Consider the following 24,819-nt stretch of genomic DNA (forward strand, 5'->3'; position numbering starts at 1 on the left):
GGCGATGAGCCTACCGCTCAGATCCCCACACTCACCCACCTTACTGTGCGCATACACCACGGAGCCCAGCAGCTTCCAGGTGCCTCCTCGACGGTCCATACGCACCATGCGTAGGATCTGCAGGAAGCGGAGACTTCGGAGGGCGGACGTGGCAAAGATGTTCTGCTGGGTGCCGGCGGCAATGACGGCGACAGAGGCGATCAGAACCAGGATATCTGCGGAGGGCAAAGACATCAGCAAGTTCCCTCCATGTTTCCCCTGTTCTCCGCCTTCATTCTCATACACTGAGCCTTTCCTCTGTGACTCCTCGACAACCACAACTGATCTCCCCCCCCCCCCCCCCCAACAGAAACATCTCTATTAAATCAGGCTCTTAGTGTTTAGCCTTCCTTATTGGAATCTAACCAGTCTTATACCTTTACATTTATTTTTATTTCACCACGCAACTATGTCTATGTAATTCCTTTTTTGATGCCTTGAATGTCACAATATTGTGGTACCCCTAGAGTCACAGAGTCATACAGCATGGAAACAGGTCCTTCAGGCAAATTCGTCCATGCCGACCAAGATGTCCCATCTTAGCTAGTCCCATTTGGCCCATATCCCTTTAAACCTGTACTATCCATGTTTTTGGTCTAAGTGCATTTTAAATGTTGTTATTGTACCTGCACCAACTACCTCCACAAGCAGCTCGTTCCATATACCCATCATCCTCTGAGTGAAAAAGTTGCCCCTCCGGTTGCTGTTACATTTTCCCCTCTCACCTTACACCTATGACGTCTGGTTCTTGATTCCTCTACTTCTGGATAAAAGACTCTGAGCATTCAGCCTATCAATTAATCTCAATGATTTTATAAACCTCTATAAGATCACCCCCTTAGTCCCCTGCACTCCAAGGAATAAAGTTCTAGATTGCCCAAACTCTCCGTATAGCCGAGGCCCTCGATTCCTGCTAACAACCTCATAAATCTTGTCTGCTCTCTTTCCAGCCCAACCTGCAATCTCTGAACAATCTGCTGATCACCTGTATTAATAACTCTTTGTTTTGGTTTGATCTATTATTGTCACGTGGGGTCTGGATCGGTGCCACGGAGGCGCCAGGAGGGGACCCGATGGCGATAGTGGAGAGGTCGGTGCGGCAGTCGATGAAGGCATTGACTGGAGGACACGAGGATGGACCACGTGGGATTGAGGACATCGCCGCCAGGGGCAGGAACAATGGAGGACCCGGCTTGTGGGGACCACCATGGGGGAGGGGGAAGGGGAGGGGGAGGAAAACAAAGGTGGACCTGGTGCGGGATACTTTTTAACTTTGTCAGCGCCCTTTATTGGGGCGACTATTGCATACCTTGGGTATGCACGCAAAGAGTTTCACTGCGACTTGTCACATGTGACAATAAAGTATTCAGTAAAGTTAAAGTACTGTTAAAGTATTATACACAATAAAGTATTGTGTGTCTTGTGTTCTTTATTGTCTACTGCCGGACCCTGACGTGAGAGGACGCTGGCGCTATTTGTTCGCCGCTTCTCCGTCAGGACAGTTCGTTTGTTTGTTTTTATGTCTTGACTGTTTTTGTAAAGCGTCTTTGAGCATTTGGAAAAGCGCTATAAAAAATAAATGTTTATTATTATTATTATTATTATTATTCATTCCCATGTGCCGGGACACAGTGAGAAACTGTGCTTTACATGCTAAACAGGCATGAATCACCCCATACATGAGTACAATCAAACCATTTACAAGTACAAAGGGCAGTGCAAAGAGATCAAGGAAACAGAGTGCAGAATATAGTGTTACAGTTAGAGAGAAAGTGCAGATTAAAAAAATAATAGTGCAAGGGAAGCAACAAGGTAGATGGAGAGAACGAGACTACATCGACTGCTCACGAGAGGCCCATTGAAGAGTCCAATAGCAGCGGAGAAGAAGCTGTTCCTGAAACTGGGTTACCTGCTTTACCTGCTTTCAAGCTGTTGTACCTTCTGCCAGATGGGAGAGTGAAGAGTAGGGAATGAGCAGGATGTCAATCGTTCTTGATTATATTGTCTGCTTTCCTGAGGCAGTGTGAAGTGCAGATGGAGTTAAGATGGGGGGTTGGTGGCTGGTTTGTGTAATGGACCGGGCTACATCCATAACTTCTGTTGTTTCTTGTGATGTTGGGCAAAGCAGTTGCCAAACCAAGTGGTGGTGCTGATCGTATGCTTCTATGGAGCATCTGTAAACATTGGTCAGAGTCGCTGGAGGCATGCTGAATTTTCTTAGCCTTGAGGAAGTAGAGACATTAGGATGCATTGTATTTTAATGACGATGGCACTGTCAAGTTGTTTGGGATGTTAGATGTTAGATTTAGCTCTTACGGCTAAAGGAATCAAGGGATATGGGGAAAAGGCAGGAACAGGGTACTGATTTCAGATGATCAGCCATGGTCATATTGAATGGTGGTGCTGGCTCGACGTGCCGAATGGCCTACTCCTGCACCTATTTTTCTATGTTTCTATGTTTATTTGAGTGTTTTTTGTCCATTGTCTTGCCCAGGCAGTCTCTGCTGCGTGCACGAATCTGGATGACCAGTGTGAGTTTGTCAGTCAGAGTCAGCAACCAAAGAGGTTTCACCACCGGAGCAGCAGGGAGTGGCTGCGTCAGGGGTGCTTGGCTGATTGCCTTGTTTACCTTCAGACAGGAAGGCACAGGCTTAAGATGGGAGGGAGGAGATTTAAAAGGGATCTGAAGGGAAAGTTATTCACACAGCATATTGATATCAGCAACCAGCTGCCAGAGGAGGTGGTGGAGGAAGATACAATCATATTAAGAAGCATCTGGACATTTGGCATTTGAATCGGCAGGGCATAGAAGGAGAAACAAGGATTTGCAAATTTTTGGTTTACAAAAAACGACACAGAGTGCTGGAGTAACTTAGCGGGTCAGGCAGCATCTCCGGAGAACATGGATAGATGATGTTTCGGCTCATGGACCTTTTTCACCCAATGCAGGCAAATGACAGCATGGAAATGATGGACCAAAGGGCCTGTTTCTGTGCTGTATGAATGCATGAATCTACAAATCTACTACTGTCAACAGGTACAATGGTTCAACGGCTCCTTTATTGTCACCTATGCACTGAACAGTGAAATTATTGCACCTGCCGCCATATTTTGGCGCAATTTACAAATGAAAACGAAAAAGTCCAAAGTCCGGTCTGTACACCATGAGATTACAGCGAGGTTTCAATCTGACCCCAGGCAGCATAATTCCTCCTGATTCTTCAGAACATTTTAGAATTGAACAATGGATTTTGTCAATTGACAGTTTTGTATGTTTCCCATTTACAATGTTTAAAAAAAAACTCTCACCATTTACCATCGTGAAATGAATTGGATCTAATTAAATCCCCGAGGAGCATTTAATTATGAGAGGATCTTGCACTGATCTTTTAATTTAGCACATTGTGTGGCAAGAGTTTATCAGCATTCAAGTTAGTGAAGGGAAAACAGCTGTTTTGTTACTTCGGGCTGAAGATGATTTATTGGCGAGGATTTTCTGGCGTTATTATCAGGGCAGCAGGGAATGGATAGGGGGATCTGCTGAGGGAAGTTTTTTTTGATGCTATTAGTGTCTGCATTGGGTTCAGTGAGCAGTTCTCAGGTTTTGCCAACTGTGGATGGCCTTTACTCCCAACCCAGATACCATGGACACGATGGGCTGAACGGCCTGTTTGTAAGGAGCCACTGTTTCCTAAACATTGCAATAGTATCTGCCTCAATGACCTTCTCTGGCAGCTCGTTCCATGCACCCACCACCCTTTGTGTAAGAAATGTACCTCTGGGGTTCCTGTTAGCTCTTTCCATTTTCTTTAGTTATGGTTCTATAGGTGCTGCCTCACCCGTCCAAGTCCTTTAGCGATGATGCCTGATCTGCTGAGTTATTCCAGCACTTTGTGCTTGTTGTAAAATTCTCAGCATCTGCAGTTCTTCATGTCTACATCCCAGCCCATGGTGCTGGAAACCTATAAAAATGGCCCCACCACAGGGATTTCCCACCTGTTCAAGGAGTTTTAATAAGTTCAGTATCTGAATGAGAGCCATGGGGAAGGCCACCCAGATATCGATTCCACATTTAAAATCTATCGATAATACAATACTTCCAATTTGCTTTGAATCTGGCTACTGGTAGCCAATTAAACCTAAATGGTCGGACACAGTACTTGAAAGTAATTTTCATTTAGTTAAAAGCAAGTAAATCGCAGGCTGAGTGAGGTTTGGCTACTTGGTTTAAAATGCTGATAATTTTGTCGGGAAAACTATTTGCAGATGAATGAATAAAACTGCGCCTGCTTACTACACCGATATATATCAAAATGTTTTCAGTGGAATGCAAATGAGCTTCAGAGCCAAGTAAAGAGATGAAAAAAATTACTTCTGAAAACTGATTCAATTTGTGCTGAAAAAAAAGACACAGGAGGCAGCCTGACGCCCCCGTCTTCCAGCTTTTACCCCCCCACCCCCCTTTACATTTGGTCTGAAAAAGGGTCCCGACCTGAAACATCACCTATCCACATTCTTCAGGGATGCTGCCTGACCTGCCGAGTTACTCCAGCACTTTGGGCCTTTCCCCCCCTGTAAACCAGCATCTGCAGTTCCTTGCGTCTTCAACTTGTGGTGGATCGCCAACACAAGCAGAATAACAGAAACCTGCGGTCAGGGTACATTTGTCCGATCTGGTACAAAACTGTTTATGAAGCGAGACCTTCAGTGTGGCAGGATTGGGTAAAAGGTGCATTGCAGGGAATGAGCCCAGTTATATTTCAATGCCGCTTTTCAAAACAAAAAAAGTGCTTACTCAGATTGTACTGCAAAGTCTGATGTGTGTGGTGCCTCACTCCACCCTAGCATAAGCCCTTGGGAGGGAGAGAATGCAGCACGCTCTAAATCACTGCCAGTGTGGAACTGATGTATCTGCACTTTGAGAGAGATGGATCAGAGGCTACAACACATTTTGTGTCTTTTTACTATAAATAATTACCATTCTCTACCCTTCATCCTGGCTGTAAGCCAGCCATCCCTGTGTGTATTGCTATTTATATTGGGGTTGTGGGCAAGGTTGGCACGCATCACCCGCTCTTCAGCTGCAGCGAGTACTGAATCTGGAAGTGCTGTCTGTGTGATTTTGGGAAAGGTTCCCCTCGGATCTCCCCAGAACTCTCCCTGTCAAAGTGCCTCCCGTTCTTCACACCAGCCCTGGATTCCTCACAAATGTCCCCTCCCAAATCACAAATGCTCCACCCACACTTTAGAGATACAGCACGGAAACAGGCCCTTCAGCCCATCAACGATCACCCCGTATACTAATCTACACACACCAGGGACAAATGTACAACTTACTGAAGAGAATTAACCTACAAAACTGTATGTCTTTGGAGTGTGGCAGGAAACCAGAACACCTGGAGAAAACCCACGTGGCCACAGGGAGAAGGTACAAACTGAATACAGATGGCACCCGTGGTCAGGATCGAACATGGGTCTCTGGCAGCAACTCTACCTCAGTGTTGTGGACACCTGTCCACTCCATTTCCCCATCTCCCGGCTCGGATGTTAGAGGATACCCCTCCTTGTATTTGGATGGCCCTTTTAGGGAAGAATGACGTGTTGTTCTGAAGTTGCCGTTGAAGTGGGATCACACTGATGTTGATGATTGTCAGTCACTGTTGGATGTGTCTCCATTTTACAGAGGCGGGAGAGGGAGAGTCCGGATGCAAAGTGGGTGGAGAGTGGCTCTCTCACAGCTGATTGGAGGCTGAGACCTCTATGATTGAAACGGCATGAAAGTAGCCAACAACATCATGCTGGGCCAGGCCAACCTTACTTCATCGATCCAGTGCAGCTAAGGCACCGGGCCTTAAAGTGAGTAATAGAAGAATTGCATGTCCCCTTAGGACAAGATTGGATGTTTCTGAGTCTTGGAAGTTGCAAATTTGCACTGGAGTGTGGTGAGTCCATGCGTGCTGTCTGACAACAGGATCTATTGTATGTGTACTTTTTGGTATAATTTGCTGGACAAGCATTTCACTGTATTGCTGTATGTGGCTATAAATAAACCATTGAACCATTTATGTTTCTCGAACCTCATTGCCACAGTTTGCCCTTACTCAGGACAATGCAAACCAGAACAATAGGGTCATCTGGGGACTGCGGCAGATTCTGTTTCTGGTTATTGCTGAACAAACTGGCTGAGGAAAGTTAAGATTAGACGAGGAAACGCAACCAAGTTGAACATAGAAACATAGAAACATAGAAAATAGGTGCAGGAGTAAGCCATTCGGCCCTTCGAGCCTGCACCGCCATTCAATATGATCATGGCTGATCATCCAGCTCAGTAGCTTGTACCTGCCTTCTCTCCATACCCCCTGACCCCTTTAGCCACAAGGGCCACATCTAACTCCCTCTTAAATATAGCCAATGAACTGGCCTCAACTACCTTCTGTGGCAGAGAATTCCACAGACTCACCACTCTCTGTGTGAAGAAATGTTTTCTCATCTCGGTCCTAAAAGACTTCCCCCTTATCCTTAAGCTGTGACCCCTGGTTCTGGACTCCCCCAACATCGGGAACAATCTTCCCGCATCTAGCCTCTCCAACCCCTTAAGAATTTTATATGTTTCTATAAGATCCCCCCTCAGTCTTCTAAATTCCTGCGAGTACAAGCCCAGTCTATCCAGTCTTTCCTCATATGTAAGTCCCGCCATCCCAGGGATCAATCTGGTCAACCTTCTCTGTACTCCCTCTAAGGCAAGGACGTCTTTCCTCAGGTTAGGAGACCAAAACTGCACACAATACTCCAGGTGCTCCAACATCCATGTTGGGCACAGCTATGGCTGACTTTCCAAATTACCAATGAAGCCTCCCTTTACTCAGCTTTACTTGATCAGCAAAATAACCTTAATAGATCAATTAATAGATTAAGTGAAGATAGTCAGGAAGTCATGATGCAGCTTTATAAGATTTTGGTTCGGCCGCATTTGGAATATTATGTGCGGTTCTGGTCACCCCATTACAGGAAGGATGTGGGTGCTTTGGAAAGGGAGAAGAGGAGGTTTACCAGAATGATGCCTGGATTAGGGGGTATTAGCTACAGGGAGAGGTTGGACAGACTTTCATTGGTTTCTCTGGAATGCCAGAGGTTGCGGGGAGACCTGAGAGAGGTATATAAAATTATAAGAGACATAGGTAGGGTCAGCAGTTAAACCTTCGTCCCAGAATGTAAAAATCAAATACTAACAGGCATAGCTTTAAGATGAGAGGGGCAAGGTTTAAAGGAGATGGGCAACATTCAATGAATCAATGGGGAGTTCAGTTGTGAGAGAGAATAGATTTGGGTGGAGGGGGAATGTAGGTAAACAGGAGGAGGAATACCGGGAATAGCCTGCAAGCTAACATGGACACGATGACTCCTTCAATGTGGCAATAACTAAAGGGCGACACAGTAGAGCAGCTGCAGAGCTGTTGCCTCACAGCGCCACAGACCCAGGTTCGATCCTGACCTCGGGTTCTGGCCGTGTGGAGTTTGTACGTTCTCCCCTTGACTGTGTGGGTTTCCTCCAGGTACTCCGGTTTCCTCCCACATCCCAAAGACATGTGGGTTTGTAGGTAAATTGGTCTCAGTAAATTACCCCTAGTGTGTGGGGAGCGGATGAGGAAGTGGGATAACATAGAACTAGTGTGAATGTGCGATTGATGTCGGGTGGTCAGCATAGACTTGGTGGTCGGCGGTCGGCGTAGACTTGGTCAGACAAAGGGCCTATTTCCATGCTGTATGACTAAACTAAAAACTAAACTAAACTAAAGTAGCTACACTGTCCACACATAGTATAAAACTCACACAAAGGGCGGCACGGTGGCGCAGCGGTAGAGTTGCTGCCTTACAGCGAATGCAGCGCCGGAGACTCAGGTTCGATCCTGACAACGGGTGCTGTCTGTACGGAGTTTGTACGTTCTCCCCGTGACCTGCGTGGGTTTTCTCCGAGATCTTCGGTTTCCTCCCACACTCCAAAGACGTACAGGTTTGTAGGTTAATTGGCTGGGCAAATGTAAAAATTGTCCCTAGTGGGTGTAGGATAGTGTTAGTGTGCGGGGATCGCTGGGCGGCGTGGACCCGGTGGGCCGAAGGGCCTGTTTCTACGCTGTATCTCCAAATCTAAAAAAAGATCAACAGGTACACAGGGCTTCCCCAGTAATGCACTGGAGTTTCAGTTTAAATATTGGGGCTCAGGTCTTTGTGGTGGAACATGAATCGAGCAACTCTGTCTCAGAAAAAAATAAATGACACTGCAGATGTTGCAGTAAGATAAAAGGGGGAAAAAGACTGAAGCTGCTGCAAATCTAAAATAAAAATAGAAACCGTCAGAATCACTCAACAGGATAGGCAGCGTCTTTATAAATCTGTTGCTCGACCTGCTGAGTGTTTCCAGCAATTTCTATATTTTTATATGAGACAGAAACGGAGTTAATGTTTCAGGGCAATGGCCTTGTATCATAATAAACCATAAACTCTGCTTCCATCTCCACACAAGCTGTATGATCTAATGAGTATTTGCAGCATTTTGCATTTAGCAGTAAGGTGGGTGACCTGTTAGATTCATGGTCTTTTATTGACTAAGTAATGCTGCTGAGGTAGTTACTGTGCTATTGGCAAACAGTTGTGTGATGACACGAAATAATAATAGTTACCGTGCTGATGTGAGATTGGGTCTGATCTTGTATTATGCAGATCTCCCTCTCCCTCTTTCCTATCCCCCATTCTCTCTCTCTCTCTCTCTCTCTCTCTTTCTCTCTCTCTTCCTCTCCCTCTCTCTCTCTCTCTCTCTCTGAACTCCCTGAGGATAACCTGGCATTTATTTAATTCTGTGGAACTGCATTCACGGCAGTGCATGTTTGTCTTTGTACATCATCTCACCAATGTGCAAAAATAGCCAATTCTCTATTATGTAAATGCACTGTTGACAATGCATTCATTAAACATTTATTTCATGCTCCCTTGCACAGGCTAACCTTACTGCAGTATTTGAAAGATCTTTATTATTTTGTAACAACTACACAAATGGGGGTCAATTGTGGTCAAACCCTGCGAGCAGAGGTCAGATGGTGGCCACAATATAATCTCAGAGGTGAATGAAGTTAATAGGCTGATTTACTGACTTTTCAAACTATATTGGAGAAATACATTCGCAGTTGACACTACGATGGGCTGAGGTGTTAACAGTGTGGAAGGCAGTTTTCAGCTACCGGGAGATATTGATATGTTGGTGAAATGGGCTGAGGAATGGCAGGCGGAGTTTAACCAAACATGAAGTAATACGTGTTGGGAGTATCAATGTGTTTAGGATATACATGTTCAACACCATTATCCTCTCCAAACTCAGGGATTGGGTCTCCTGTCATCCCTACGCAATTGAATCCTTACCTTCCCCATTGGCAGCCCACAATCAGCATGAATTGGCAACACTTCCTCCTCGATACCCATCAGCACAGGAGGAGCTCAGGATTGTGTGCTGAGTCCCCTGTTCTAAGCTCTCTATACTCATGACCATGGAGCCAGGCACAATTCCAACGCCATCTTTGATTTAATTGTGCCAGAACAACAAACGGTCTCAATGTCAGGAAGACCAAGGAGTTGATTGTTGGCTTTAGAAGGATAAAGCCGAGGGTCCACAAACCTGCCTTCATTGTTGGGGGATAGACACAAAAAGCTGGAGGAACTCAGCGGGTCAGGCATAATCTCTGGAGAAAAAGAATACGTGACGTTTCGGGTCGAGATCCTTCTTCAGACTGAGAGTAAGGGAAGAAGGAACCTAGAGGTATGAAAAGGTACAGAACAAATCAGAGCCACCACTGAAGACCAAGGAAAGGTGGAGCCCACAATGGTTTATTGTTGGCTGTGGAAGAGGTGATAACGGAGGGATTCTCTATCTACGTATTCCCATCAGTACCCCCCAGATTTTACCACTTACTACACACTAGCGGCAATTTACAGAGGCCAATTACCACTGAACCTACATGTCTTTGGGATGTGGGTAGAAACCGGAAAAATCCATTCAGTCACAGGGAACACATGCAAACTCCACACAGACAGCACTGCAGCCAGGACTAAACATTGATCACTGAAGCTCTGAGACAGCAGGTGTCACAGCTGTGTCTCTCTGATGCCCAAATGCACAGATTTATCTGTATCTTTGAGAAATTCCAAGGTTTTAAGAACTTGGATGAATTGTTCTCGGCCCAGCACATTAATATAATTACAAAGAAGGCATACCAGCCTCTACTTTCTTAGAAATCTAAAGAGATTCGGGATGTCACCAAACCACTACAGATGTACCATAGAAAGTACACAAAGTGCTAGAGTAACTCAGCAGGTCAGGCAGCATTCCTGGAGAACATGGATAGGTGACTTTTCAGGTCAAAGCTCTTCTTCAGACACAACCTGAAACATCACCTCTCCACGTTCTTCAGAGATGCTTCCTGACCTGCTGAGAACCAACACCTTGTGTACTTTTGTGTGTTAACCAGCAGCTGCAATTCCTTGTCTCTTCTGTAGTACGTATCCTGTTTGGTTACATCATGGCCTATGATTCTAACACATAAGAACACAAGAGGCAACAGAGAATGGTGAACTCAGTCCAGTCCATCATGAGCACAGCCCTCTCCACCATGGGAGGTATCTACGTTAGGCATTGATGAACGGCAGCATCTTTCATCAAGGATCCTCACCATCCGAACCGGGCCCACTTCTCACTGCAGGAGGTCTAGACGCCTGAAGTCGCAGACCACCAGGTTCAGCAAGAACTACTTTCCAAGATTATTAGGTTCTTCATCCGATCTGTACAACCTGCATCCCACCTCAGCAATGGTACACTATGAACCACCTCATGCAGTGCCATGGACGTACTTTTTTGTGAAATGAGTTTTGCACTAATATCTTGTATTTTTTGCAGTCTTCTTTCTTTTTATTGTTGGGTGATTTTTTGTGAAATTGATGTATAATTTATGTTTTTTTGTGTTGTCTTTCTATGTGAACGTGATGCTGCTGCAAGCAGACCTTTCATTGAACCTTGGAAGCAGCTCAGAAAAGTGCCTGGAGTATTTTAGTTTAGTCATTTTAGTTTAGTTTAGAGACGCAGCACAGAAACAGGACCCTCTGCCGACTGAGTCTGTGCTGACGAACGATCAGCTGTTCACATCAGTTCTACGTTATTCCCAGTTTTCTATCCACCCCCTACGCACTAGGGGCAATATACGGAGGCCAATTAATCCACAAACCCACACGTCTTTGGGATGTGGGAAGAAACCGGAGCACCCGGACGACACCCGCTCGGTCACAGGGAGAACGTGCAAACTCCACACAGACACTGCAGCTGAGGTCAGAATCGAACCCGAGTCTCTGGCACTGGGAGGCAGCAGCTCGAACAGCTGTGCCACGGCGTGTCACCCTTTCCTTCTTCAGGCCAACTGTTTCCCTCTCTACAGGTGCTGACCAACCTGTCGACTGTTCTGGCTTTCTTTTGCAGATTTCCATTATTTGCTTCCCCCCTCCTCCTTGTTCTAACAAAGCCACATTAATGGTTTGTGAGGCACTAACGTCGAAGGTGTGAAATACTTGTTCCCTCAGCCAGTGCAGGCAACTGACGACAAAGAAGTTGTGTTACAGGTTACCACAAATCCGACTGCAGCAATGAACACTTGTGGTCAATTGATTTCTTGTTTAAAATTCAATTTTAAAATTCAATTCATCCTTATCTGTTCTTGCCAAAGAACGTTTTGTTTTATGTGCAGCGTGTCGGGTCAATTTAATTTCCAGTAAATTGTTTTGCACTTCATTTTCACAGTTCCTTCCCATAGCAGATTTATTGGCTGTGTTCCCTTGCAACTGGTAAAAGCATTAATTATGCTTCCAAATTGATCCTTTTAACACCTCATTACTCAGTGAAGTCCAGGTTTACCTCCCTGTATAAATTCTAACCAACAAAATGCTCAAGTAATTCTCAAGATTCAGCCAAACTGCAGTAATTCATCGGAGCAGGAACTGAGTTGATTGAGAAAATCTTCTGTCCCAAGCTAAAGTAGCTTAACTTCTTTAATTGATGCCACCGAGGGGAAAACTTTATAAGAAGAGGAAAAATAAAAGAATGAGAGGAAATGTTGATGGGTTGGAAGAAAAGGGAAGGGAGGAAGCTTGTGGGGCCGCCTGAAGAAGGGTCTCGACCCGAAACGTCACCCATTCCTTCTCTCCCGAGATGCTGCCCGACCTGCTGAGTTACTCCAGCATTTTGTGAATAAATATCTTCGATTTGTACCAGCATCTGCAGTTATCTTCTTATACAGCTTGTGGGGCCGGTTGGGTTGAAGGGCCTTTACGAAACAATTGGACCTCATGAATTAGTTCACGCTTCTGCAATTGGTTACTCCCAGAAGCTTTTCTATCTCCTTTGTTGACTGGGTATATCTGATGGGTTTTCCTTCCGTCTGAAGGTCATAACCTGAAACATTGCCCATCCATGTCCCGCTGAGTTACTCCAGCACTTTGTGTTTTATTCAAGATTCCAGCGCCTGCAAATCCTTGTGTTTCTGGCTTTTCCTTCTTTCCTGCCCTCCAATCCTTGTACTAAGTCAGCCTTGTAGTATACAGGATAGACACAAAATGCTGGAGTAACTCAGCGGGTCAGGCAGCATCTCTGGAGAAGAGGAATAGGTGAGGTTTCAGGACAGAATCCTTCCTGACAAGTGGCACTGGAAGACTGGCTAGAACTTCACTGCTGTAAGCAAGCCATCGTCTGGACCAGGTGCCATGCACTGAAAGTACCACTTCCCTATCCAGCAACACTTCTTATGTCCAATATCATGTTTTTTTGCAGCTAAAGAAATTCTGCAGTGGCTGCAGACTGCAAATGAAAACCCGGAACCAATTCTAACAGGGCGATGTTCTTCAAACAGTTTCACCCACTGAATCGCACAGAAGGTGATTCAGTGCACAGGTACCTGACTCCAACACTGAGGTGGAGTCTCCACTCGTCAGGATCAACGTCCTTGTCTTTGATGCTCCTGGCATTCGCCATTAACCCTCGTTGGCAGCCCCAGCTCCCACTGTCCCCCCACACGGCTTATCACTTACCGATGACACAGAACGGCTTGCGTACAAAGCGCGCGCGTCCCATCCACCCGCGGTAGCGACAGCAGCAGCCCGCGGCCCACACCCTCACGATGAACTCCAGCCCAAACACCACGATCATCACGAATTCCTGCCGGGCAAACAAAGAAGAAAATTGGTGACGGCATCCAATAACTGCGCTGAGCAGCACCGCCAAACTAACAGAGTCACACAGCCCAGGAACAGGACCTTCGGCCAACTCCTCCATGCTGACCCAAGATGCTCCATTGAAGCTCGTCCCATTTGCTACTGTTTGGCCCATATCCCTTTAAATCTTTCTATCCAGGTACCTGTCCAAGTGTCTTTCAAATGATTATAGTACCAGCCTGAACATGCTCATCTGTCAGCTCGTTCCATAAACCTACCACACTCTGAGTGAAGAGTTTGTTCCTCAGCTTCCCGTTAAATCGTGCCCCTCTCACCTTAAACCTATGTCCTCCGGTTCTTGATTCCCCTACCAAATAAGCAGCAAGAATACTACAAAGGCTGGGTCAATGAATACAGGATGATTCAATACAACCAATCACATGTCACTCTCTATTATTAACATATAAACAAAGCTGTGCCCAAATATTATTTTTTCTAGAAAAGCAAAGACCGAGGGATGGCATGATGGACTTTGTCAAAATTCTGGAGATTTTCCACTGGTTGAAGTGGAGCAAATGTTTCCACTATCCCTTCTGGCACCACCCCTCTCATTCCTATAACGTCAGACCTCAGTAGCGGCCTCATCCTTCAGGCACCTACCCTCTCATCCCTATAAAGTCAGACCTCAGTAGCGGCCTCATCCTCACCCCCTATGTCTCCATTTCAGTGAATTACAACTTTGACACTATGTTCAGCTCTTTTCCAAATAGTTTTGCCTCTGGTTTACTTTAAGATAGGGCATGGAAACAGGTGCTTCAGCCTACCGAGTGCACGCTGACCATCGATCACCCATTCCCACGAGTCATATGTTATTCCAGTTTCTTTTCCACTCCCAAAACATTAGGGGCAATTTACAGAGATCAATTAACCCACAAACCTACACACCTTTGGGATGTGGGAGGAAATCGGAGCACCCGGAGGAAATCCCTGCGGTCGCAAGGAGAATGTGCAAACTCCACACAGCCAACACTCGAGGTCAGGATCAAACCCGGGTCTCTGTCGTTGTGAGGCAGCAGCCCTACCAGCTGCGCCATTCGTGCCACCCTTGGTATTGGCATTGTTTTATTATTGTCACGGGACTCATGATGTCGACCTCCTCGTGGTGAGCCCTGTCAACGGACCTCAGTCAGGCGAACGACAACAGAGACAGCAGAAGCAGAAGCAGCTTCATATCTTCTGCTGCCTCAAACGCAAGATGAAGATTATTGTCATGCCTACTGAGATACAGTGAAAAATATGTTTTACATGCATTATATCATACGTGAATTATATCAGCTAGTAAATAAGAGAGTAGAATCAGAGTGCAGAATATAGTGTTACTGGTGTGGGCATTTCTTTGGCCAGGTATTGTCATGTCATAATGTGGATCCTTTCTCACATCTTCAGAATTCCTGATTCATGTGGACATCTCCCCTGTGCCTTCTCACCCACTCGAGTTTGCTTCATCATTAACCATTAGTCTGACTTCAAACTCTCCATCCTGGGCCTCCCCCATTGCCAGAGTGAGGCCACACGCAAATAGGAGGAACAGCATCTCATATCTTGCTTGGGTAGATTACAACCCAATGGTATGAACATTGAAATCTCCAAATTTAGGTAACATCTAATAACCTCACCCCCCCCCCCCCCCCACCCCACCCCTGCTCTTTATTCCCCCCCTTCACTTTCTTCCATTCCTCCTCTGTGCCCCACCTGGAACTCGCACCTATTTCTCCCCTCCCCCACTCCATGTACATTCCTTCCTCTGACTTCACAATTCACAACTCTTCAGTCCTTTTGTCTCACACCTTCTGTTTTTTCATCTCTGGCCTTTCTGATCTCTGACCATCTGCTATCAGAAAATTCCCTCACCTTTGTTCACCTTTTACCTGTCCTGCGAGGTTCTGCCCCATCTCTCTTCTAGTTTTTTTCCTCCACCCCTGCAAGAAGGGTCCCAACCCAAAAAGAAACTTATCCACGTTCCCCTTTCATGCTGCCTGAGTTACACCAGCACTTTGTGCCTTTTTTAGTCCTACAGCTTATAGAGTCATAGAGTGGTGTCCCAAAATGTCCCTGTTACACGAGTCCCACCTGTCTGCGGTTGGTCTATATCCCTCTAAACCTGTCCGATCCATGGACCTGTCTAACTGTTTCTTAAACGTTGAGATAGCCCCAGTCTCAACTACCTCATCTGGCAGCATGGTCCATACACTCACCAATCCAAAGAGAGATCCAAAGGAAGGAACGGCAACTAGTTTGAACAAATGAATGGACGCATTCAGTGAATTAGTGGCAGGAGCTTAATTAAATAATCTTGAATTCAAAAGCTAAAATTAGTGATGACGAGCACAAAAATCCCTGCTTCTGGCATAAACACAATGGACACACTATTGATCTACTTATCCATCCAGCAGAACTCACAGAATCAGATCTTTCAACCAACATCTCAGAGTTTCTCCACCACACTCTCTCGGCTTGCATCGTCCACTGACAGAATGGACATTCTATTGGTGGTGGCATGGTGGTAAGTGGATGGGAAGATGTCAGTTCTCAACATTTACTCAGTCCTGGTGAGACCTCTTGGCATCTGGTGAAAATGGCAAGGAAATATTCTCCCGATTCCTACCTGATGAATTCCTACCTACTGACCCTCTCTGGTGGACACCACGTAGAAGGAACACTGAGGGTGGCACGGGCACACAATAGACTCTGGCTGTGGAACTTGAGTGTCCTTGGTGTCTAGTTTAGTTTAAAGATACAGTGTGGAAACAGGCCCTTCGGCCCACCGAGTCCACGTCGACCAACGAACCCCATACACTAGTACTATCCTACATACTAGGGACAACTTACAATTTTACCAAACCAATTAACTAACAAACCTGTACATCTTTGGAGTGAGGGAGGAAACCGGAGCACCCGGTGAAAACCTATGCAGTCATGGGGAGAATGTACAAACTCTGTACAGACAGCACCCGTAGTCAGGATCAAACCTGGGTCTCTGTCGCTGAAAGGCAGCAACTCTACCGCTGTGCCACCCTGTGTCATACATATTACTATAGATATCACTCCTTTGATTTCCTTGTGTTAAGGTTGCTCCTGCTGAATAATGAATGGCTGTGGGGATTCAAGAAGTAGGGAAGGCGATGTTAGTGGAGGATGCGCAATGGAGTGATGCGTGCAGGAGCGAGGGAACGAAAAAATGATGAGTATGTGAGTGGTCGACGGGTGTGAGAGATGGATGTGCAAACGGATAATCTGTGGCTTTGACAGACGTTGATAGATCCAAGTTATTAATAGTTATTGAGTGTGACTGATGGGTGAATGTGGGAGTGATTTGTTTATGATGTCTGCAGTAATTTTATACAATGCTAGGATTAATTCTGGAGCTTCAGTTCACTGCCACCCCTTGGTCTTTTTGACCTGGTGTCTATTTCAGGCGCTTACCATTTGTATTAGACTTTGGGATGTGGGAGGAAAACGGAGCACCCGTAGGAAATCCCTGCGGTCGCAAGGAGAATGTGGAAACTCCACACAGCCAACACTCGAGGTCAGGATCAAACCCGGGTCTCTGTCGTTGTGAGGCAGCAGCCCTACCAGCTGCGCCATTTGTGTCACCCTTGGTATTGGCATTGTTTTATTATTGTCACGGGACTCATGGTGTCGACCTCCTCGTGGTGAGCCCTGTCAACGGACCTCAGTCAGGCGAACGACAACAAACAGAGACAGCAGAAGCTGAAGCAGTTTCATAACTTCTGTTGCCTCAAACGCAAGATGAAGATTATTGTCGCGCCTACTGAGATACAGTGAAAAATATGTTTTACATGCATTATATCATACGTGAACTATATCAGCTAGTAAATAAGAGAGTAGAATCAGAGTGCAGAATATAGTGTTACTAGTGTGGGCATTTCTTTGGCCAGGTATTGTCATGTCATAATGTGGATCCTTTCTCACATCTTCAGAATTCCTGATTCATGTGGACATCTCCCCTGTGCTCTCTCACCCACTCGAGTTTGCTTCATCATTAACTATCAGTCTGACTTCAACCTCTCCGTCCTGGGCCTCCCCCATTGCCAGAGTGAGGCCACATGCAAATAGGAGGAACAGCATCTCATATCTTGCTTGGGTAGATTACAACCCAATGGTATGAACATTGAAATCTCCAAATTTAGGTAACATCTAATAACCTCACGCCCCCCCCCCCCCCACCCCTGCACTTTCTTCCTCCCCCTTCACTTTCTTTCCATTCCTCCTCTGTGCCCCACCTGGAACTCGCACCTATTTCTCCCCTCCACCACTCCATGTACATTCCTTCCTCTGGCTTCACAATTCACAACTCTTCAGTCCTTTTGTCTCACACCTTCTGTTTTTTCATCTCTGGCCTTTCTGATCTCTGACCATCTGCTATCAGAAAATTCCCTCACCTTTGTTCACCTTTTACCTGTCATGCGTGGTTCTGCCCCATCTCTCTTCTAGTTTTTTTCCTCCACCCCTGCAGGAAGGGTCCCAACCCAAAAAGTCACTTATCCACGTTCCCCTTTCATGCTGCCTGAGTTACACCAGCACTTTGTGCCTTTTTTAGTCCTACAGCTTATAGAGTCATAGAGTGGTGTCCCAAAATGTCCCTGTTACACGAGTCCCACCTGTCTGCGGTTGGTCTATATCCCTCTAAACCTGTCCGATCCATGGACCTGTCTAACTGTTTCTTAAACGTTGAGATAGCCCCAGTCTCAACTACCTCATCTGGCAGCTTGTTCCATACACTCACCAATCCAAAGAGAGATTTAAAGGAAGGAACAACAACTAGTTTGAACAAATGAATGGACGCATTCAGTGAATTAGTGGCAGGAGCTTAATTAAATGATCTTGAATTCAAAAGCTAAGATTAGTGATGACGAGCACAAAAATCCCTGCTTCTGGCATAAACACAATGGACACACTATTGATCTACTTATCCATCCAGCAGAACTCACAGAATCAGATCTTTCAATCAACATCTCAGAGTTTCTCCACCACACTCTCTCGGCTTGCATTGTCCACCGACAGAATGGACATTCTATTGGTGGTGGCATGGTGGTAAGTGGATGGGAAGATGTCAGTTCTCAACATTTACTCAGTCCTGGTGAGACCTCTTGGCATCTGGTGAAAATGGCAAGGAAATATTCTCCCGATTCCTACCTGATGAATTCCTACCTACTGACCCTCTCTGGTGGACACCACGTAGAAGGAACACTGAGGGTGGCACGGGCACACAATAGACTCTGGCTGCGGAACCTGAGCGTCCTTGGTGTCTAGTTTAGTTTAAAGATATAGTGTGGAAACAGGCCCTTCGGCCCACCGAGTCCACGTCGACCAACGAACCCCATACACTAGTACTATCCTACATACTAGGGACAACTTACAATTTTACCAAACCAATTAACTTACAAACCTGTACATCTTTGGAGTGAGGGAGGAAACCGGAGCACCCGGTGAAAACCTATGCAGTCATGGGGAGAATGTACAAACTCTGTACAGACAGCATCCGTAGTCAGGATCAAACCTGGGTCTCTGTCGCTGTAAGGCAGCAACTCTACCGCTGTGCCACCATGTGTCATACATATTACTATAGATATCACTCCTTTGATTTCCTTGTGTTAAGGTTGCTCCTGCTGAATAATGAATGGCTGTGGGGATTCAAGAAGTAGAGAAGGCAATGTTAATGGAGGATGAGCAATGGAGTGATGCGTGCAGGAGCGAGGGAACGAAAAAATGATGAGTATGTGAGTGATCGACGGGTGTGAGAGATGGATGTGCAAACGGATGATCTGTGGCTTTGACAGATGTTGATAGATCCAAGTTATTAATAGTTATTGAGTGTGACTGATGGGTGAATGTGGGAGTGATTTGTTTATGATGTCTGCAGTAATTTTATACAATGCTAGGATTAATTCTGGAGCTTCAGTTCACTGCCACCCCTTGGTCTTTTTGACCTAATGTCTATTTCAGGCGCTTACCATTTGTATTAGACTTTTAGCTGCCTTGATTTCCATTTCGACAACAAACTGATCGTTGCTCAGTTAAAATGCATTGAAAGTTCGCAATGAGTTCAAGTAGAGAACTATCACAATCTCTACAATCTCTGCCGCATCTGTGTTTCTGCTTCAGCACAGCCTGCAGGATTCAAGGACTTTGATTTCAAACATGCACAACACGTGCAATGATCTGTAAACAAACTCCCCATGGGAACGGGTTTAACATGAGGCTCTCACCAGGATGAAGAGACAGTGCGAAGCAAGTGTGGCGTGCTCCGGGATTGTAGAGAGCACTGACAGAACCAAGCAGCCAAAGACCAGGAGGAACCTGTGAAGAAAAAGAGTCAGTTAGAGAAACCGGTGGTCAGAGGCAAAGGTGGTGAGAGGGAGGGTTAACAGATGGGAGGGTCGGCTGGGTTGGGGCAGAGTGCAGTTAGAATGGTAGGACAGTAAAATCACTGGATGGCAGGGGAAAGGAGGACAGAAAAATATGGAGATGGTTATCCAGGGCCGGATCCCTGCTAGCTTCATCCCTCTGCTTGACCCAACTAACTTTTCATGCACTGAAAATGAAAGTTGAGAGCATTGGATTTTATTAAACGTTGAAGTGTGCTGATTCCTGCATGATTTTGTTTTTGCAAATGATTTCGTGCTGAATTTTAAACCCAAATTTACTTTGGAATGACAGTGAAAATAATACCCAGGGTAAAGAAATAACCTTGACTTTTATGCTCGTGCTTCCGCCTTGCAAAGCCTAATGACTCTAGACTCAAGGAACCACAGATGCTAGTTTACAAGGTGCTGGAGTAACTCAGCAGGTTAGGTAGCATCTCTGGAGAACATGTGTAGGCAGCGTTTCCATGTTGTCTCTCCGTGTTCTCCAAAATCTAGTTACTGTTGTAACTCAGTCACTTTCTAGAACTCAGAATGAGCTGAATCAGCAAATACTTACAGGCAGCTGTGTCCACTGCAACCCCCAAACCCCCCCTCCCTCCCCCACCTTGCTCTTTAATGTCCATGGGGGTTTCCCATACCTTGGATTTGTGCAAACCCAGAGCAACAGGTTTAGGCCATAGAACCTTTAGCAGGGTCAGTAGCTAATGAGATACATACCTAAAACAGGTAATTATTAAAACTGATTGTCATCTAAAACACACCAATCCTAAAAAGTTCCTAGTTACATCAAACAATAGTTCAACAAAAGGTAAGCCGGTGAGTTGCAGCAGTGTGCATAGTCTTGGTTCCAACATTGTGGGAAGGATGCTGAAGATGTAGTCCAGGACAACCTGAATGGGAATGGCCATTGTTGCTGCATTGCTGTTGTGAGTATCTCTGTTCAATCTGTCCGCACAGTTCCCCTTTAAATTCAGACTCCATGTGTGAGCTGAACAGATGGCGTGAGACATGGTTGAGAACGCAAGATTGTTTCATGAACTGTACGTGGGAGCTCGGAGCTCAAGTGGTTCATACTCTGTGCAATTGCAACAAACGGCAAGAGTGTTTTACAATCTTAATCACTCCCAAAACGCCAGTATCCAAATTGCACGCACACTTGTGAGTTTGGCAGTTGGTGAATGGCTGTGAACTCCTCATTGCTCCGTCACCCTTGTTGCACAATGTCTCAAGACAGCAGAAGTTAGATAACAAAGTGCTTCTAAGTGTAAAAACCATCCCTTCCCCTCTGACTAAGATGTTTCCTAGGCCAGGTACTATCTACTCAACTCCTCCATTGGCTAATTATACAAAGGTAGGTGGGGCAGCAAACAGTGAGGACGATACAAAGAGCCAGCAGAGAGTATAGGCAGAATAAACAAGCCTGCCTGGCAGGTGATGCACAGTATGCCACAACGTGGAAGGAAGTGTGAAAACAAATCATTAGTTAAGTCTAATGAGACTACAAAATCTACTCATAGAAGTTTGCAAATCTCTGGAATTCGCTATCCCAGTGTTGTGGAGACTGGATTGGTGGGGTTATAGATGAAATAGGCAGAAAGATCAGGAAATTAAGGTCTGTAGGATAATTGGCTTCTGTAAATTGCCTCTAGTGTGTAGCATGCAAAAACTGGGGTGACATAGAACTAGTGTACGGGTGTGTATGGGTGTGTTCTCGGTGGGCTAGTGGGCCTGCTTCCACACTGGATCTCTAAAAAAAGAAGGAATCTGGCAGTCAAAGTGCTAGAAAGACACAAGGCTAGAATGCAGACGCAACAAGTATTTAACGCTGTTGGAATAGCTGCCTTTAGTGCAGAGGCTGCGGAGTGTAAAAGTAACGGATACAACTTTCCAGGACAGGACCGCACCCTGACAACTCCATATTGTCTTGGTCCGCATGCCTAAGAATGATGTCCCTACATTGGAAACAGTGCAGAGAAGGTTTACGGGGTCGATTCCTGGGTTGAAGGGATGGAATATGAAGTAAGACTAAGCTGGATAGGCCCATATATTGGGGTTAAGGAGAATGAGGAGGGCATTTACTAAAGTTGAGGGGAATCACCAGGGTAGATGCTGAAAGGTTAGTTTCTCTAATGGGTTTTGTTTGAAATTTGGTTACATATGCTTTCAGAATAAGGGGAAGAACCTTTAAGGTAGGGATGATGAGGAACTGCTGGCGCAGCAGTAAAGTTGCTGCCTAACAGCGCCAGAGACACAGGTTTAATCCTGATTACTGGTGCTGTGTGTGTACAGAGTTTGTACATTCTCCCCGTGACTTGTGGGGTTTTCTCCAGGAACTCCGGTTTCCTCCCACTCTCCAAAGACGTACAGGTTAATTGGCTTCGGTGAAATTGTAAATCGTCACTGTGTAGGAAGGAACAGCTGATAAATTGTTCCTAGTTTGTGTAGGATAATGTCCGTGTGTGGGGATCGCCGATCGGCGTGGACTTTGTGGGCCGAAAGGCCTGTTTCCGCACAGTATCTCTAAACTAAACTAAATTAAACAAGGAATTTCTTCTCTCAGAGGGCCATGAATTTACTACTTTAGAGAGGCAGAATCATCAAATGTATGTTCAAGACAGGGACTGGAAGATATTTAAACTAGGGGAGACAAGGAGTCTATAGAGAGAGTTGGAAAATATTTTTGAGGGTGAGATTGGCCATGATCTTACTGAATGGTGGTACAACATTAAGGATTGACTAGCCTTTCTTGCTCCTGTTACCAATGGTTTTTCCCCAAGCTTTCCCTCTCACTTCCCCACCATTATCCCCTGAAGGCACACTCCTAGTCCACTGCATTCACTGGAGTCAATGGATCAATGCAGCATTTGTTAGGAGAAAGCATGCGACCAATCGGCGACCTCCAGGCTACTTCCATCAGATGTCATGCAGCAAAGGATGGGAAGCAGAGCCTTGATTTTCCCTCCCAGGTGCCTTACGTTGACAGAACTAATGATAACCTCTTGCCATGAGATGGAATCGTAGAGTCAAACAGAGAAAAACAGGCCCCTCAGCCCAACTTGCCCATGCCGACCAACATGCCCCATCTACACCAGTTTCACCTGCCTGCATTTGGTCCATGTCCCACTAAACCTATCATATCCATGTACCTGCCTAGATGTTTCTTAAATGTTGTGATAGTACCTGCCTCAACTACCTCCTCTGGCAGTTTGTTCCATACACCTACCACCCTTTGTGTCAAAAAGTTGCCCCTCAGGTTTCTCGTAAATCTTTCCCCTCTCACCTTAAACCTATGTCTTCTGGTTCTTGATTCCCCTACTCTGGGTAAAAGACTCTGTGCATTTATCTTATCTATTCCTCTCATGATCTTATACACCTCTATGAGATCACCCTTCATCCTCCTGCACTCCAAGGAATTAAGTCCTAGCCTGTTCACCTCTCCCTATAGCTCAGGCCCTCGAGTCCTGACAACATTCCTCGTAAATCTTTTCTGCACCCTTTTCAAGTTACAGAGATCTGCTTGCAGAATATAGCACGACTAACCTGGTTACTGATTCCATTAAGAGCTGGTAATGGACTTAAAGCCCCAGCAGATAACTCATCAGCACAGTAGGACATTCCCTTCAATATCCCTGTCGGCTTCATCTAAGTCTCAGTGCAACATCTGACCACAGTACGAGGGTATGTGAAGAAATGACACTGCGTGGGTCTACTCCTCTACCTACCTGTGACACAGTGGTGCAGCGGTAGAGTTGCTGTCTTACAGCCCCAGTGACCCGGGTTCGATCCTGCAGGTGGTCTCTATACAGAGTTTGTACGTTCTCCCCGTAACCTGCGTGGGTTTTCTCCAGGAGCTCCAGTTTCCTCCCACACTCCAAAGACGTACAAGTTTGCAGGCTAATTGGCTAGGTAAAATTGTAACATTGTCCCTAGTGTGTGTGGGACAGTATTAGCGCGCGGGGAATGCTGGTCGGCGCGGACTCGGTAGCCGAAGGATCTGTTTTCATGCTGCAACTCTAAAACTAAAACACATTCCTAAGGATAGATGCTGAAATTTGCAAAGTGAGTGTGGTGCTCAGTCTTGCACACTTCTGACCATTCATAGTACAAGAGGAGAGTGGGGTGGCTGCAATAGTGTGCATTCCTGCCTCTGGACACAGTGAGTGGGACAACTGGTCTGGGGTTGATTGGTGAGGAAAGGCTCAGCTAGTTACTTTATTTTGAAAGAATTCCATAGAAAATGGATCATTCAGAACCACGTTAATCCAACACATCATCTGGAGGAAGGCAAGCAAATCTGTGCACAATATTTCTATGACAACTGTTGGTTTAATGGAGCTTTGTTTATGCATAGTTGTAATGGCACAATTAAATAAATGACTGTCATTAAGTCGGCCGATTAAAGATCCTCGTACTCTTTCATCTGAGCATCAGGATTAGGACTGCAGCAGGCAATCATTTAATGAGGGACAAATAATAAGCAATAACATCACCAACATCTGCTACAAACACAAATAGCCACTTCACTAACTAACCCCTGTGTTTTATTTCATGATAATTTTCTCACCACTGTCAACACGTGTGGGTCCCACGGTCATGTTATAACCAATGGGCTGGTTCAGAGGGGCGACTCTTGTATATTATCTGATGGCAGGATCTCTCAGGGGCAGAGAGAGGGGTCCAGCCCCAGTCAGATCCTTCCTGCACAGCTGGAGACTCACTCCCTGTGCATGCTGCCCCCAAGATGGCGGCGACGTGGATGAGATATCACCGGCTCCTCCTGGACCATGCACTGGCCATGTCTGGATAATGACGCATTAGTCCTTGTTGAGGCTCGTCCTCAGTAGCTCAGTCCCTGTCTTGAACATACATTCCATGATTCTGCCTCTCTAGAGAAGTCAATTCATGGCTCTCTGAAAAAAGTGATTTCTTGTTTAATTTGGTTTAGTTTTCGAGATACATCGTGGAAACAGGCCCTTCGGCCCAGCGAGTCCGCGCCGACCAGCGATCCCCACACACTAACTCTAACTTACAAACACGAGGGACAATTTACAATTATACAAGTCAATTAACCCACAAACCCGTACGTCTTTGGAGC

At 45.8% G+C, this 24,819-nt stretch overlaps 1 protein-coding gene across 1 annotated transcript in view; it reads right to left on the reverse strand.

Annotated features, from left to right (window-relative positions):
* LOC144593501 (potassium voltage-gated channel subfamily KQT member 5-like) overlaps window positions 1-24,819 on the reverse strand; it is a 173,139-nt gene that overhangs the window by 32,475 nt on the left and 115,845 nt on the right. The window contains exons 2-4 of the mRNA XM_078399168.1: window positions 19,566-19,656; window positions 13,153-13,279; window positions 40-215 (exon numbers count right to left, since the gene is read on the reverse strand). Of these exons, the coding sequence (XP_078255294.1) occupies window positions 40-215; window positions 13,153-13,279; window positions 19,566-19,656 (394 nt within the window). The remainder of the gene's footprint in view (window positions 1-39; window positions 216-13,152; window positions 13,280-19,565; window positions 19,657-24,819) is intronic.

The sequence above is a fragment of the Rhinoraja longicauda genome, chromosome 5 (assembly GCF_053455715.1).
Source record: "Rhinoraja longicauda isolate Sanriku21f chromosome 5, sRhiLon1.1, whole genome shotgun sequence".
Classification (NCBI taxonomy): domain Eukaryota; kingdom Metazoa; phylum Chordata; class Chondrichthyes; order Rajiformes; family Arhynchobatidae; genus Rhinoraja; species Rhinoraja longicauda.